The following is a 15,627-nucleotide window of genomic DNA, read 5'->3' as shown; positions in this document are numbered from 1 at the left end:
AGGGGCATTTATTACAGAGAGAGGGATCGGTGCTACAGGAAGAGGGGCATTTATTACAGAGAGAGGGATCTGTACTACAGGAAGAGGGGCATGTATTATGGATAGAGGGATCTGTGCTACAGGAAGAGGGGCATTTATTACAGAGAGAGGCATTTATTACAGAGAGAGATCCGTGCTACAGGAAGAGGGGCATTTATTACAGAGAGAGGCATTTATTACAGAGAGGGATCCGTGCTACAGGAAGAGGGGCATTTATTACGAAGAGAGGGATCCATGCTACAGGAAGAGGGGCATTTATTACAGAGAGGCATTTATTACAGAGAGGGATCCGTGCTACAGGAAGAGGGGCATTTATTACAGAGAGAGGGATCCATGCTACAGGAAGAGGGGCATTTATTAGGGAGAGAGGGATCCATGGTACAGGAAGAGGGGCATTTATTACAGAGAGAGGGATCCGTGCTACATGAAGAGGGGCATTTATTACGGAGAGAGGGATCCATGCTACAGGAAGAGGGGCATTTATTACAGAGAGAGGGATCCGTGCTACAGGAAGAGGGGCATTTATTACAGAGAGAGGCATTTATTACAGATAGAGGGATCTGTGCTACAGGAAGAGGGGCATTTATTACAGAGAGGCATTTATTACAGAGAGAGAGATCCGTGCTACAGGAAGAAGGGCATTTATTACAGAGAGAGGCATTTATTACAGAGAGGGATCCGTGCTACAGGAAGAGGGGCATTTATTACGGAGAGAGGGATCCGTGCTACAGGAAGAGGGGCATTTATTACAGAGAGGCATTCATTACAGAGAGAGGGATCCATGCTACAGGAAGAGGGGCATTTATTACAGAGAGAGGGATCCATGCTACAGGAAGAGGGGCATTTATTAGGGAGAGAGGGATCCGTGCTACAGGAAGAGGGGCATTTATTACAGAGAGAGAGATCCGTGCTACAGGAAGAGGAGCATTTATTACAGAGAGGGATCCGTGCTACAGGAAGAGGGGCATTTATTACAGAGAGAGGGATCCGTGCTACAGGAAGAGGGGCATTTATTACGGAGAGAGGGATCCATGCTACAGGAAGAGGGGCATTTATTATGGAGAGAGGTATCCATGTTACAGGAAGAGGAGCATTTATTACAGGAAGGAATCAGTGTTACAGGAAGAGGGGCATTTATTACAGAGAGGGATCAGTGTTATAGGAAGAGGGGCATTTATTACGGATGGACGGATCCTTGCTACAGGAAGAGGGGCATTTATTACAGAAAGAGGGATACATGCTACAGGAGGAGGGGCATTTATTACGGATAGAGGGATCCGTGCTACAGTAGGAGGGGCATTTATTACAGAGAGGGATCAGTGTTATAGAAAGAGGGGCATTTATTACAGAGTTAGGGATCCGTGCTACAGTAGGAGGGGCATTTATTACAGAGAGGGATCAGTGTTACAGGTAGAGGGGCTTTTATTACAGAGAGAGGGATCCGTGCTACAGGAAGAGGGGCATTTATTACGGATAGAGGGATCCGTGCTACAGGAAGAGGGGCATTTATTATGGAGAGAGGGGTCCATGGTACAGGAAGAGGGGCGTTTATAATGGTGAGAGAGAGATACATGCTACTGGAAGAGGTGCATTTATTACGGAGAGAGGGATCCGTGCTACAGGAAGAGGGGCATTTATTACGGATAGAGGGATCTGTGCTACAGGAAGAGGGGCATTTATTACAGAGAGGGGTATCTGTACTACAGAAGGAGGGTCATTTATTACAGAGAGGGCTAAGACAAAGAATAATCGATCGCACTGGAGAGTCAGGTCAAATTCATAGACAGAAATTACCTCCTTATCAATAATGAGGATCAAGTCTGTGTAATGTTGAGGTGTGCTACCGACAATACGTATATTAATTCAGGGGGAAACAAAAGAATGTCTATTGAGGGGTGGGTAGATAGGATATAACTTTTAATGGTAATATTTAAAATACTGCAAGAATATAAAAACAAACACACAACGGTACTTGTGAGTTATCCGGGCTGCCGATTTTGTCCTTATGGGCCTTATTCTAGTTCACTCTTAGAGGCAAATTCCTTCTTAGCTGGACAAAACCATGTGCACTGCAGGGGGGTAGATGTAACATGTGCAGAGAGATTTAGCTTTGGGTGAGTTATTTTATTTTTGTGCAGGTTAAATACTGGCTGCTTTATTTTTACACTGCAATATAGATCTCACTTTGAAGAAAAACTCCACCCAAATCTAATTATCTCTGCACAAGTTACATCTGCCCCACCTGCAGTGCACATGGTTTTGTCCAGCTAAGAAGGAATTTTCCTCCTAAGAGTGAACTAGAATAAGCCCCTAAGTTTGGTTAACTTAAGGACACCAGACCGACGCGATGCCCGCGATTTAGCCCCAAATCGGGGGCATCGCGTCGGTCGTGGCCGTTATAAGGGGCCGCGACGCGATGCCCACGATTTCCCATAGACAGTAATGTTAAAAGACACGATGGACCCGATTTCCCATAGACAGTAATGTTAAAAGACGCGATGGACCCGATTTCCCATAGACAGCAATGTTAAAATAAAATGACAATGTGAAATTGGCCAATATGTTTTAAAAAAAAATGTTTCATGGCCCCCCACCACCGTTAACGCCACCCCGCTATTGACGCCAACCCGAAGCGTGGCGAGCGCAGTGAACCCGCGAGGGGCGGCGGTACGCGTCCTCCGACCTTTTCATGCCCTACTATCCACTAGGGCGTGGAGTGAGAATAGAATAGTGTGGCGAGCGCAGCGAGCCACCGAGCCCGAAGCGCGGCGAGCGCAGCGAGCCCCGCGAGGGGACGCGGACACCTGTGAAGCCCGCAAGGGCATGCGGATACCTGTGAAGGTGTCCGCGTCCCCTCGCCACGCTTCGGGCTCGGTGGCTCGCTGCGCTCGCCACACTATTCTATTCTCACTCCACGCCCTAGTGGATAGTAGGGCATGAAAAGGTCGGAGGACGCGTACCGCCGCCCCTCGCGGGCTCGCCACGCTTCGGGTTGGCGTCAATAGCGGGGTGGCGTTAACGGTGGTGGGGGGCCATGAAACATTTTTTTTTAAAACATATCCAATCTGAAATGGCCATATTGGCCAATTTCACATTGTCATTTTATTTTAACATTGCTGTCTATGGGAAATCGGGTCCATCGCGTCTTTTAACATTACTGTCTATGGGAAATCGGGTCGGAAATCGGGTCCATCGTGTCTTTTAACATTACTGTCTATGGGAAATCGTGGGCATCGCGTCGCGGCTCCTTATAACGGCCACGACCGACGCGATGCCCACGATTTCGGGCGCGATGAAAAAATTGGCAGACCGGATAACTCACAAGTACCCACACAACATATATAGACTAGAAAAGAAGATTTCTAAAAATGATATAATATTCCTGACGTGACGGGGGAAGCTTATTGCGAAACGCGCGTCTGCGTTTCACGTGGGTGGGGGGGGGGGGGCAAACTAGTCTAATTTGATTGTGTAAATTGTATTTTGAATGTCTAGCCCAATCAAATTAGACTAGTTTTCCCCCCACCCACGTGAAACGCAGACGCGCGTTTCGCAATAAGCTTTTTCACTGCTATCTATCATTCGACAATTATTTTTAACCTGAACATTTGATACTTTGTTATTTCACGGACTGTGACTATTACAAGTGTTATAGTATCATTTCGCAAATCATTGATACACACCACACATTCTTTACATGTCATAATACCACCAAACTAACGTTCTAACGTTAAAACCCCCGCCACGTCAGGAATATTATTTCCTTTTTAGAAATAAACTTTTCTAGTCTATATATGTAGTGTGTTTAGATTTATATTCTTGCAGTATTTTAAATATTAACATTAAAAGTTATATCTTATTTACCTACCCCTGGTGCACCGCTCAATAGACATTTTTTTTATTACAGAGGGGGATCTGTGCTACAGGAGGAGGGGCATTTATTACAGAGAGGGATCTGTGCTACAGGAGGAGGGGCATTTATTATGGAGAAAGGAATCTGCGCTACAGGGTACTTTTTAGGGCTAATTCCAAAATGTACGCAAACTAATAGATGTCGTTTCTGGGGTTTGCAAAACATTTTCATTTGTGTACAGAATTAATGTACAGTATTTTAAAGCTATGTTCTTTCTACACCACAAGAAAATGGCTGCTGCTCACATAATCAGGACAAAACAATACATTTATTACACACTGTTTGCATCTAGTGTTTCTTCTAGATAATGGACATGAAATGGGGCCATTATCTCCCAGAGGGAATGACCATCTCAGCCAACCCCCCTGCCCCCAAAACACATACACATGACTTCAACAAGATTGGCCACACCTATACTATCCAGATAAAGAGTGAAATTTAATAGGATGAGAGATTCAGAAAGTGATAGAGGTGGTACACACTAGGACGACAAGGGTCCGATCCCATCAATCTAGATCCAATTCCGACCGATTGGATGTAGATTGTATGTTGACTGGGCCCTTTTCTGTCCTGATCCGATCCCGATCGGATGCGCAGCCCCGTGGGTCGGTCGTTATTCAGATCCTACCTGCAGCAGGTAAAAGGACCATACACCCGGGTGCGGGTTGCGATCGGATCGGAACCCACTCACGATGCACATGGTGAGCGGGTCGTGCGCTCTGCATGATCGCGTCGAACGAGACACTGACGACTCGCTCACGATGGGCATCGTGAGCGGGTCGTCCTGGTGTGTACCCGGCAATAGATTTGGTAAGAATTCTCCAGTTGTTTTTAAAGCAGCAATCATTCACACTGCAAAACCAGTTTGATTTTGCAGTGTAAATGATTGACTTTAAAAAAAACCTGGAGATTTCTTACCAAATCTCTCACTTTCTGAATCTCTCATCCTATTAAATTTCACCCAAAGGCTCCATATATACAGTATATTGTATAAAGGGGGGTTTTCAGACCTTAACTGCTGTGTGAAATTGCAAAAGCCTGCACACAGTTATACTGCCCATACACTTGTGAGATATTGCTTGCAATCATTCGATTTGGACATCACATCTGGCCAATAAATGGAATGATTGTATGCATTTTAAGGAACCATTCGACATGAAGCGCGGACATGCCGTCGCGTCGATAGATCTTATGTTCTGCCCCTCTCCCTTATGTTCTGCACATGTTCTAACAAATTGCAGGAGCGATCACATTTGGTTTTTCACCTCAGACGATCGATTGAATGCAATCCGCGGGTGGGGTGCTGAGGGAACCCCTTTTGGCGGCATGGGGTCTGGGAAGAGGGGGCCAGAGGGACCGTTGGTGGTGTGGGAGAGGGCGGGTAGAGGAGTAGCGCTATCAGGCATCAGTGGTGGTGGCAGAATTGTTTAAAACACTGGGCAGCCCTCTGATTGGCTTAGCTCTCTCAGCCAATCAGAGGGCTGCCCATTGTTTTAAACAATTCTGCCGCCACCGTTGACCCCCGCTAGCTCTATTTCTGGCACTACGCTACTCCTCCGCCCTCTTCCAGCACCCAATGTGCCATCTCAAAATGGCATGGACATTGCACTTCGATGTCACATTGAATCTGATCGCACAAGTGATTGGTTAGCAATAGTCTCCGCCCAGACAGAGTGAAATCCCGTCCAGTGCAAGTCTGCAAATGATTAGGCCTGAATAAGCCCCAAAGTTACAACCAATCACCTCCCATTTTTCAAACACAGGGGCAGATGTATGACCGGCGTTATGGGGGAGAAGGGGTATCAGCGCATGTTATGTGCACTGATACCGCTTCTCCCCCATGTATGAAAAAGCCAGCGTGTCCATATCGGCGCTGCTATCTAAATGATAGCAGGCCGAATGTATGAACAGGCTGGCGAATCCCTATCTCAACAGCAGGGATAGCGCTGCTGTTGGGTCTGGGCTGCGCTGGGGATCTCACGTGACTAGCGCAATCCTGCGCATGCTCAGTCCAGCCAGCCGGGGGGGGAAGGGGGAGGGGGAGATGGCGCGTCAGTATAAACTGATGCACTATCTCCGGGAGGAGACATCACCGGAGGGGGGAGTTAGCGCTATCCCGCTTCGGCAGACAAGATGTTAATATATCTATCTTGTCGGTCTCCCCTCCTGCTTTGCCTGCTTAATGAGGCGAAGCAGGAAGTATTATAGCGGCGCACCAAGCCCCGCTACAATACATCTGTCCCAAAGCCTGATAAATGGCAGTTAGCTGTCCATTACTATTATTAATAAGGAACAAAAGCACACCAACATTAAAATAATACGGTAGAAAAAGAGAAACCGTGTTACATTTATTGAAAGCATAGAAATATACACATTCTAACGTTAAAGGAATTGCATCTTTAGAAGGTTTGTAGAAACTGGACCTAATTTTTACACTAGCCTAACTCATGACTGGAACATGTACAGTGCGTAACTTCCGAGCGGTCTCTTCCTCTCGTCAGGGTGCAGGGCTGGGCCGCGTCTTCTTTGCACCAGGACAGATGTCCCTGTTCAGACAATCAGAGCACTGAGGGGCCGCAGGGAGGCAGACCTGCTGCCCAAACCCAACAAGAAGCCAGTTAATCTCACTCCAGAGATCCCTGTGGATGGAAAGACGGACATATTCTATAAAATTATCCAGCCAATGCCACAGGACAAGGAGGTGGGCATATCCCTTAATGGGACCAATTCAGACACGAGCCCTGCAATCAGGTATACACCACCCCCGACAGAGTGTAATCCCGCCCTGGGCAAGCCGCTCACCGCCATCTCATGATATTTCCAGTGTGTGCGGTCTGTGCGTAGCCCAGGACTTACGCTGCGGCTGCGACAGAAGCAGGATGATCGGGGCTGGACCTGACGTCACATGACTTCCCCTAAAACCTGCCTTTTCCCTGATGCTCCTAGAAAACGTTCAGTTACCACCCACAAACGTCAGTTTCCTGTCAATCACCTTGCAAACGGACAGCGATCAAAAAAGTAGCAGGATTTTATCGCAGTTTGGCTGCGCAAATGTGAACTACAGTCTATCGATAATCACCTGGCCTGCTAATTCACAGCCGCGCCCTCAGGGCTGAATTGGTTCCTACTGTACTGTATATACAGTTCATGATCCACCATTTCACTTGGAAGATATGGAGTTTGTATTGCGCTCTACCTGGGGTTCGCTGGGATATGTTGCTGCTGCTTCCAAACCCCAGGAAAGGTTGGAGAGTGCGCACTCGGGGCCTAGGAAATGGGGATGGGGGGTAGGTAGCGGGGATAGGGAAAGGAAGTAAGAATGTCTGTGTGTCCTGTATATATAGGATTTATTTATATACACGCGTGATGATATTTTATTTTGCAAGTCTATATATAGGGTCTTATTCTGGTTGACTCGCATGGCTGCGAATTTCGCAGCCTTGTGAGTCCACCAAACACCGCCAGAATAACCAGATTCCTGAGACAAGCCCTGTGTCGCACAGGAAAACCAATGCAGTGTCAATCTGGCGGGACCTAGGAGAGGTGTAAGGGAATCCTGCACACAAGGCCATCTTTGTTGACCCGATACGTGCCTGCACAATCCCCTCAGTGCCGCATACTCCCGCAAGAGCACAGGGAGCACCACCCATCCCCAATTCAATTTCCTTGGCCCTGAGTGCCCTATCTCCATCCTTTCCCACCATTCCACTTGCCTCAGGTCTGTGGTGAAACAAGATGGAGGCATTTTACAGAGCAGTATGTCAGCAACAGGAAAAGCTCACACTGTTGTTATCAGAGGGCACCAGGATGTGACCATTATGAAGCTGAAGACCCTCACCTAGGCATCCAGTCCTCCAGGGCTACGCGTGTGTCCTCGGGGGTCTTGGTTTCCTTTTTCACCCACTTCAGCCGGTTAGAAATACGATGCACGTGAGTGTCCACACCTGGGGAGAGAGCGTATGCCGCGGGGTTACACAAGCTACACTTTCTCCGAAATCAATGAAAATTGCCCTTTAGTACATATAACCCCTAGCAGGCATGTCCAAACTGTGGCCCTCCAGCTGTTGTGAAACTACACATCCCAGCATGCCTTGCCATAGTTTTTAGCATTCCCTAATAGCAAAACTGTGGCAATGCATGCTGGGACTTGTAGTTTCACAACAGCCGGAGGGACATAGTTTGGACATGCCTGCCCTAGAGCCTCATTTAGATAGGTCAAAGCTCTACCAATAACAGCTGATGATTTTACAACACTGGAAGGAGGAGCCCCACACATGCGCAGAATGGGTCCGGCAATTAGACAGCCATTCATTTTATATCATGGGTGACCTCCAATCGATGGTGGAAAGACTCACCATCTCCATCGCACCATCAAGAGTTCTTAACCATCGATGGTTTGTGGTTGCCTCTAGGGGCCAATGTATTAAAGTGTGGGTTTATACAAGTGGAGATGTTGCCCATATCAACCAACCAGATTCTAAAAGATAATAGCTAAATTCTGATTGGTTGGGCAACATCTCCACTTTTATAAACCCACACTTCAGTAAATATACCCCCTCATCTGTCCTGCCAGCGAGGGAGTACAGAGGAAGACAAGTCAGGGGCAGATTTATTAAGCTCGGTGAAGTGATAAAGTGTCTGGTTTTTATCACCGGCCAATCAGCTCCTACCTGTCATTTTTCAAACATTGGGGCAGATGTATTTAGCCTTAACATGAGATAAAGAGTACACACCCGCGCGCAGCATAGCAAAGGGATTCCGGCGGCAGGCGGGGGAGCAGGAGTTTGACAGGGGAGCGTTAACCTGCTCGCTAAGCTCCGAATATACGCAACCTAGCAAGTTGGTCTGAATTACCCCCATGTACATTGCTGGCCTTGTGACGTGAGGAAGAGGAGTACAAAGAGGCGGACTTATATAGAGGCCTACACGGCGAGTGAGATCAGCCCTGAGGAACACATGGAGTGCAGTAACTGCATTATGGGCCGAGTGTGCCTAGTGCCTGCAAACCCTGAGATTCTGATAAATGGCGGGAAACATGTCAGAGATTACAACACCAACATGAGGATGGATTTATTTCCCTTTTCTTTGTCATAAAGGTTATCGTGCAGGAGAGGAGAAGGAGAGATTTTTCCTTCAAAGTAATGCAATGCCAGGAATTGTTTATAAATAAGGAAGAGAACACATTTCGGGGCCGATATGGGATCGCTCGTTGCGATCTCGTTGCGATCTGAATTCCGCCCCAGCCCCGATGTTGGTAAGCTACCATTGAATGATTTATCTTCCCTTCGGTCACATATGAGGGGGATGTGTCCTCGTACAATTCAGGTTGGCTCGCTGGCGAGCGAATGTACGCTGCCTAGAAAGCCAACCTGAATCAGGACCTTTGTAACTGACTGATTGCAGTGTCCACACCTGGAAAAACAACAATTTAAGGCCCATACACACTTGACGATTTTCAGCTGAAAATCGCCTAGTGTGTATGGGCCAGAGATCCCCGACTAGCGATGATGCGCGCTCCCGCATCATCGCTAGCGAGGTGGGAAGTCTGCTGGTTTTACCAGCACATCTAGCGATGATGGCTGGTTTTTTACCCATCATTGCTAAATGTGTACGGCAGCCGGGCTGAAAGATCACAGACTTTCAGCTCAGCTGACCGCCCGCTCCCTCCCCCTGCTTATACTCACCTCTCCTCGCTCCCACGCTGTCCGGTCACAGGCTGCAGATAATAAGCCAGTAATATATACATTGCTGGCACAGACCAGCAATGTATATATTCAGGGACATCTTAATGCAAGGGCTTGATGGGCAGTTGCCCTAGGGCCCCATAATCCTAGGGGCCCAAGTCGGGTGGCAGGATGGCATGTGCCCCCCCCCCTCCCAGCCAGTACACTATCCGTCACCATCACCAGCCACCCTTACGCTGCCGTCACCCACAATCCGTCACCATCACCCACTGCCCATCACCCTCACGCTGCTGTCACCCACTGCCCGTCACCCTCATCCACCACCCTTATGCTACTGTCACCCACTATCCATTACTATCACTCACTGCTCGTCACCCTCACACCGATGTCGCCCTTATGCTGCCGTCACCCACTATCCATCGCTATCACCCACTGCCCATCACCCTCACGCTGCTGTCACCCACTGCCCGTCACCCTCATCCACCACCCTTATGCTACTGTCACCCACTATCCATTACTATCACTCACTGCTCGTCACCCTCACACCGATGTCGCCCTTATGCTGCCGTCACCCACTATCCATCGCTATCACCCACTGCCCATCACCCTCACGCTGCTGTCACCCACTGCCCGTCACCCTCATCCACCACCCTTATGCTACTGTCACCCACTATCCATTACTATCACTCACTGCTCGTCACCCTCACACCGATGTCGCCCTTATGCTACCGTCACCCACTATCCATCGCTATCACCCACTGCCCATCACCCTCACGCTGCTGTCACCCACTGCCCGTCACCCTCATCCACCACCCTTATGCTACTGTCACCCACTATCCATTACTATCACTCACTGCTCGTCACCCTCACACCGATGTCGCCCTTATGCTGCCGTCACCCACTATCCATCGCTATCACCCACTGCCCATCACCCTCATGCTGCTGTCACCCACTATCTGTCACTATCACCCACTGCCCGTCACCCTCATCCACCACCCTTACACTGCTGTCACCCGCTATCCACTTCATTGGACGCAGACTTTCTAGACCTGGCTCCCCGAATCAGACGCAATTACCTATATGGTATCAGCTTCACCTTACACAAATTGGCCATCGAATGTTGCGTCCTCAGATGCAGCACTCGGATGCCACAGATGCAGGCAGGAGGAATATTTTCTACATAGATGGGCCAAATGGTTCTTATCTGCCATCAAATTCTGTTTCTATGTTTTTTTTACATACGCCTCCTTACTGCACTTAAACAGTTCAGAATCTTAGCTTAAAGAACGCAAACACCTGGTTGGTTGGTACAGGTCACACCACCTGAGATCACATTGTTTCAGGTCTTTAACGTTACCAAACCCAGCATGCAGAGTAGCAATGCGGGCACAATGCTAAACCTTACCGATCCCAGACACCTTGTGCCAGGCAATGTCCATAACCAGATGAGCCATTTTGGGTCCCACCCCAGGAAGTTTCACCAGTTCTGCCACATTATCAGGTATATCACCACCGTACTTCTCCTGTAGGATCCTTGTAGTTTGCTTGATGTACTTAACTTTGCTCTGCAATAAGAAAACACAATTATATTTGTCACCAGTTCACACTATCGGGGTAATTCTATCAATGTGGAAGATACTAGAGCGGGAATTGCCCCTGGAACTTTTAATGGCGAGTCTTTTGCCAGTTCTTTCAATTTGGTTCACTAAATATGAAAACAGCGCCAGCACAGGGAGGAGTCAGTCACTTTGTCATGACAATGTAGTCTATCAGCCCACAAAGAGCTAGTTACATCAATGAGGCATTTGCTGGAGCACACAAAATGGCTGCCGCCTCTCTGTAGAGAAGACGACCAGATGCCCATAAAGAAATAAATAACAAAAGAGAACATATCTAACATTGCCCATCTCACCTTCCAGAATCCCACGGGATAAATAAGCTTCCCCAGTGTCTCCTCATCCATCTCCAGTATCTGGCTCACAGTCAGGCCATGTTCTCGTAGCCTGGTCATGGCTGCTGAGGTCACCTGGTCCTTTGTCTGGCTGGAGAGCATCAAGGACAGCAAGACCTGGTAGCGTATCACCTGCAAAGCAGATGGATTCTGGCTGGTAAACGGCTATGTAGCTACCAGAGGTCACACATCAATGATCTACTTCATCCTGTGAGCAGGAATAGTGGTTGAGTTCACTTAGATAAGGTAAAATAAAAAGCTCTACTTTTCGTTAGCCCAGCATTTCCATCAGTCCAAACCATGAATCTATGGGTCCCTCTGAAAGCTCCATGGTTTTAATAATTCAGTCTGCTACTAAGCTGAGTCTTTCAGGGCTGCAAACTTCGTGGAATCAAACACATGGGCCCAGATTGATTAAATCTTGGAGATAAAGGGGTAGATGTATGAAGCAGTGATAAGCGAGCGGAAGTGAGCCAGAGGAGAAGGGGTCCATGGCAGCCAATCAGCACTGAAGTAACATCTATAATTTGCATAATATAAAATTATACAGAGCAGCCGATTGGTTACCACGGGCCACTTCTCCTCTGGCTCACTTCTCCTCCCTTGTTATCACTGCTTCGTACATCTACCACAAAGTACCCACCAATGTCCTGTTGGTTTTCAAACACAGCCTGTAACATGGTCGTCAGGAGCAGACTGGTTGGTACTTTATCCCCCTCCCCTTTATTTTTGTCCAAGCTTTGATAAATCCGGGCCACGGTCCCTGGAGTATTCACGAGGTGCTTTGGGCGAGAGCTGGGCCAAAGGGAAGGGATTCTACTTGAACCAAATTTGCAAGATTCTTGAGACATTTGTAGTATGCGAACGATTTGTGAGAGGTTGGCGAGATGGTCGTAAGGAACTCAGCTATTACCTCTGGGGGCGCACCCTGATCAAAACACTTCTCAGCCCCCATCTGATCCACTGGGGCATCTCGGGCACTCCTCATCTGCCTGATGTTCTCCAGCTGCTCCCTCCAGTTATTTGGCTCCCACTTCTGCGGCTTCTCTGGCTCTTCAACCGACTCGTATTCCACCTGCACTCGTTTCCGTTCTAAAGCTTTCTTATGCTTCACTAAAAAACAAATTTCACATAAGAATTTTTTTTAGTACATCGGATTATCCAACCCAAAATGCCACTGCCGACCCCCCCCCCCCCAACTAGGATTATTTTTTTACGTAGAAAAAAAAATTTCTTTGTTACGTCAAACACAATGGCCCTTATTCTGGTTGGTGCAGCCGGAGCCGCATATGCGGCTCCAACGCACCAGGCGAATCCCCGCCTTCCATACGGATCGCCACGGCCGTCCGTACGCGGATATGTGGCGATCCGCATGAAATTGGACGGGGATACGCCTCCTCCATGGTGGGAGCAGCCCCTGCATTCGATGGTCGCCGAACATCGAATGCAGGGCCGCACGCTCCACCAGGTCCCGCAACACAAGACCACACGGACACTTGTCCATGTGAAATCTTGTATGGGGGCGGGCAGCTGACATCCGGCGATGTCAGATGCCCGCCCCGTACCCACGCGTCACGGCCTCATTACCATGCATACGCCCCGCGTTTGCATGGGAACGCCCATGAAACGCTGGGCGTATGCATAGGGTAATGAGGATAAGTAGACCCTCACGCCCCTCTACGCCCCCTGTGCGGCGTATAGAGAATCCTTGCGGCGAAATCGCCTGCACATGCGCAGAGTGACCTCTGCACATGCGCAGAAGATAAACATCGGCGGCCCGTACGCAAGCGGGAATTTCCGCACCAACCAGAATAAGGGCCAATATCACATTTAGGGGGAAATTTACTAAGATGGGCGTTATATATCACATGGGATGTTGCTACAGGCAACCAATCAGAATCTACTTATTTATTTATCCCCTTCTAGAAGATAATAGATCGTATCTGATTGGTTGCCCATCTAAAATAGAACTCCCATCTTAAGCCCTGTACACACACATGGATTTGCTTTTGATTCGATGTTAGATTAGATTCTCTATTAGATCTGGCATTAGATCTTTCCATTCGATTTGGCATTAGATCTGTACTTTTGCATGAGATATCGAATTCGATATACATTCATGGTACATTGTACACATTCGATTTACTAGATCGAATTAGATATTTCCTTGGCTGCACAGTAGATTTTTCTGTTCGATTTTGTGAAAACGGGAGCGTGCATCGAATCGAGTGCAGGTCGAAAGTGTCCTAAAAACCATTAGATGTGGATTCGATTTTGCTTCTTTAAGCAAAATTGAATCGAAAACAGGGAAAATCAAAGCATGTGTACACAGCTAATGCTGTGTGCACACGGTGAGATTCCCTTGCTATTCGACTTAAAGATTAGACTGCTATACAATCTTTGCTAATGCAGTGTACACACGGTACAATCCAGCATGAGATTTCGACTATATAGTCAAAATCGCATGCAGATCGCACAGGTTTTTTACCTTGCGATCCCGATGCAGATCTGCACTATATAGTCTTGGCTGCCAATTTTCGCTCACACAGGAGCGCGCATCGGGCTCGCAAGCCCTAAAAAAAAAACACACAATCAGCATGCGATATGGCTTCCGATGTTCACTATATCGGCAACATCGGAAGCCATATCGCACCGTGTGTACACACTATAACTCTGTACTATTTATGTCCAATTCATACAATCTGCATTAGATTTGCACTATAAAGTCATTGCTGCCCTGTCTATATGGGTTTCGATTTGTTCTGCCACGGGAGCACGCATTGGGATCGCAAGGTTAAAAACATGTGCGATCTGCACACGATTTTGACTATATAGTCAAAATCTCATGCTGATTGTACCCATGTGTACACACCATTAAAGGAAACTTCATTTTGATTCAGCTCAACTGTTTAACCTGGCACCCAGGTGAGCATAACTAAACTGCTTGAAAACATCATTAAAGGTTACTATTCCCAAAAGATGTCTTTGGGGTTCTCTTGATCTGAACTCGATATACAGTATCTATCTATATATAGATGTACACACACGCTAAAGATGAATTAGAGCATACTACATACTGTAAGTGTGCGGAACTGGGAACAATGCATTTATTGTTCCAGCACCTGTACATAGTAAAAAGTTTGCAAAAAGGGTCATTTAACAACAAAGGAACATAGCCTAATTATCTATGGACTCTACTTTACTTCTCATTGCTGATCAGTAGACCATAAGTCAGGCATTATAGGATCTATAGCTGAAGGCAGCATGCCATGCCATGGCCTGTCACTGGCAGGGCATGCAGCCTCCACACCAGGCATGCATCCCTGCATTTGGCACATACAGAACCAGGAGATAGAAGCACAACACTTGATAATACAAGGTGCCCTAACCTGCTGCACGTCTCTTCTGGCTCCCACATTGCCTCTTAGCGCCCAGTTCCAGCACCAGACCCCCCAGCACCCGTCTCCTGCTCCTGGTCACCCTGCCAGCGCTCATTGCTGCACTCCAGCCGCCTCCATAGGGACACAGACAGACAATGAAGAAGGATCATCCCAGGAGGAGAAGGAATGGAACTACAACTCCCGGCAGCCCCTGCGCGCCGCGCTTCCGGGTTGCTGCTGCTGCTGCTGCTGCTGCTGCTGCTGCTGCGGGCGGAGCTTGCAGGCCCTGAAGCCGAGGAATTAAGTAAAGAGATCGCTGCGGGCTGGCTGCTGCAGCCTGCGGGTGACAGGAGGAAGAGGAGGGTGGGATAGCGTCAGGTCTGTACAGCCCGAGCTGGTACTGTATGTGTGTGTGTCCCCGGATGAGTGTCCGCCACTGTGCAGCGCATATAAGTGTCCCCCTCAGTGGCAGCTGTTTACGTTCTGCGCAGTACAGCTGTGTGCAATGCTGAGCAAGTGGCCTGGAGCTTCTTACAGGCTTCAGCAGGAGTATATATGGTGCATTCTGTACCAACTCCATCATTCTATGTTTATATTGTAGCAATGGGCTTTATGTGTTGTATAAAATAGAGTGCAAGCTTCCTGGTTGCTGTGGGGCAG

At 48.0% G+C, this 15,627-nt stretch overlaps 2 protein-coding genes across 6 annotated transcripts in view; one reads left to right on the top strand and one right to left on the bottom strand.

The window, feature by feature from the left end:
• Nucleotides 1-6,257: 6,257 nt before the first annotated feature.
• On the bottom strand, nucleotides 6,258-15,353 carry NTHL1 (nth like DNA glycosylase 1). The gene is made up of 6 exons (XM_083152769.1): nucleotides 14,977-15,353; nucleotides 12,501-12,700; nucleotides 11,549-11,719; nucleotides 11,042-11,201; nucleotides 7,791-7,896; nucleotides 6,258-6,591 (listed from the first exon to the last, which is right to left on the bottom strand). The coding sequence occupies exons 1-6, from the start codon at nucleotides 15,080-15,082 to the stop codon at nucleotides 6,450-6,452; spliced, it is 885 nt and encodes a 294-aa protein (XP_083008895.1). The 5' UTR covers nucleotides 15,083-15,353; the 3' UTR covers nucleotides 6,258-6,449.
• Nucleotides 15,194-15,627, top strand: part of TSC2 (TSC complex subunit 2) — a 56,079-nt gene continuing 55,645 nt past the window's right edge. For all 5 annotated transcript variants that reach the window (XM_083152764.1, XM_083152767.1, XM_083152765.1 and 2 more), the window contains exon 1: nucleotides 15,194-15,345. The gene's annotated coding sequence lies outside the window, so the exon portion shown is untranslated. The remainder of the gene's footprint in view (nucleotides 15,346-15,627) is intronic.

This window comes from Crinia signifera, chromosome 7 (genome assembly GCF_055691185.1).
Source record: "Crinia signifera chromosome 7, ASM5569118v1, whole genome shotgun sequence".
Taxonomy (NCBI): domain Eukaryota; kingdom Metazoa; phylum Chordata; class Amphibia; order Anura; family Myobatrachidae; genus Crinia; species Crinia signifera.
Note: the sequence above shows the minus strand (reverse complement) of the source record. Positions and strands in the feature narration are given on the sequence as shown.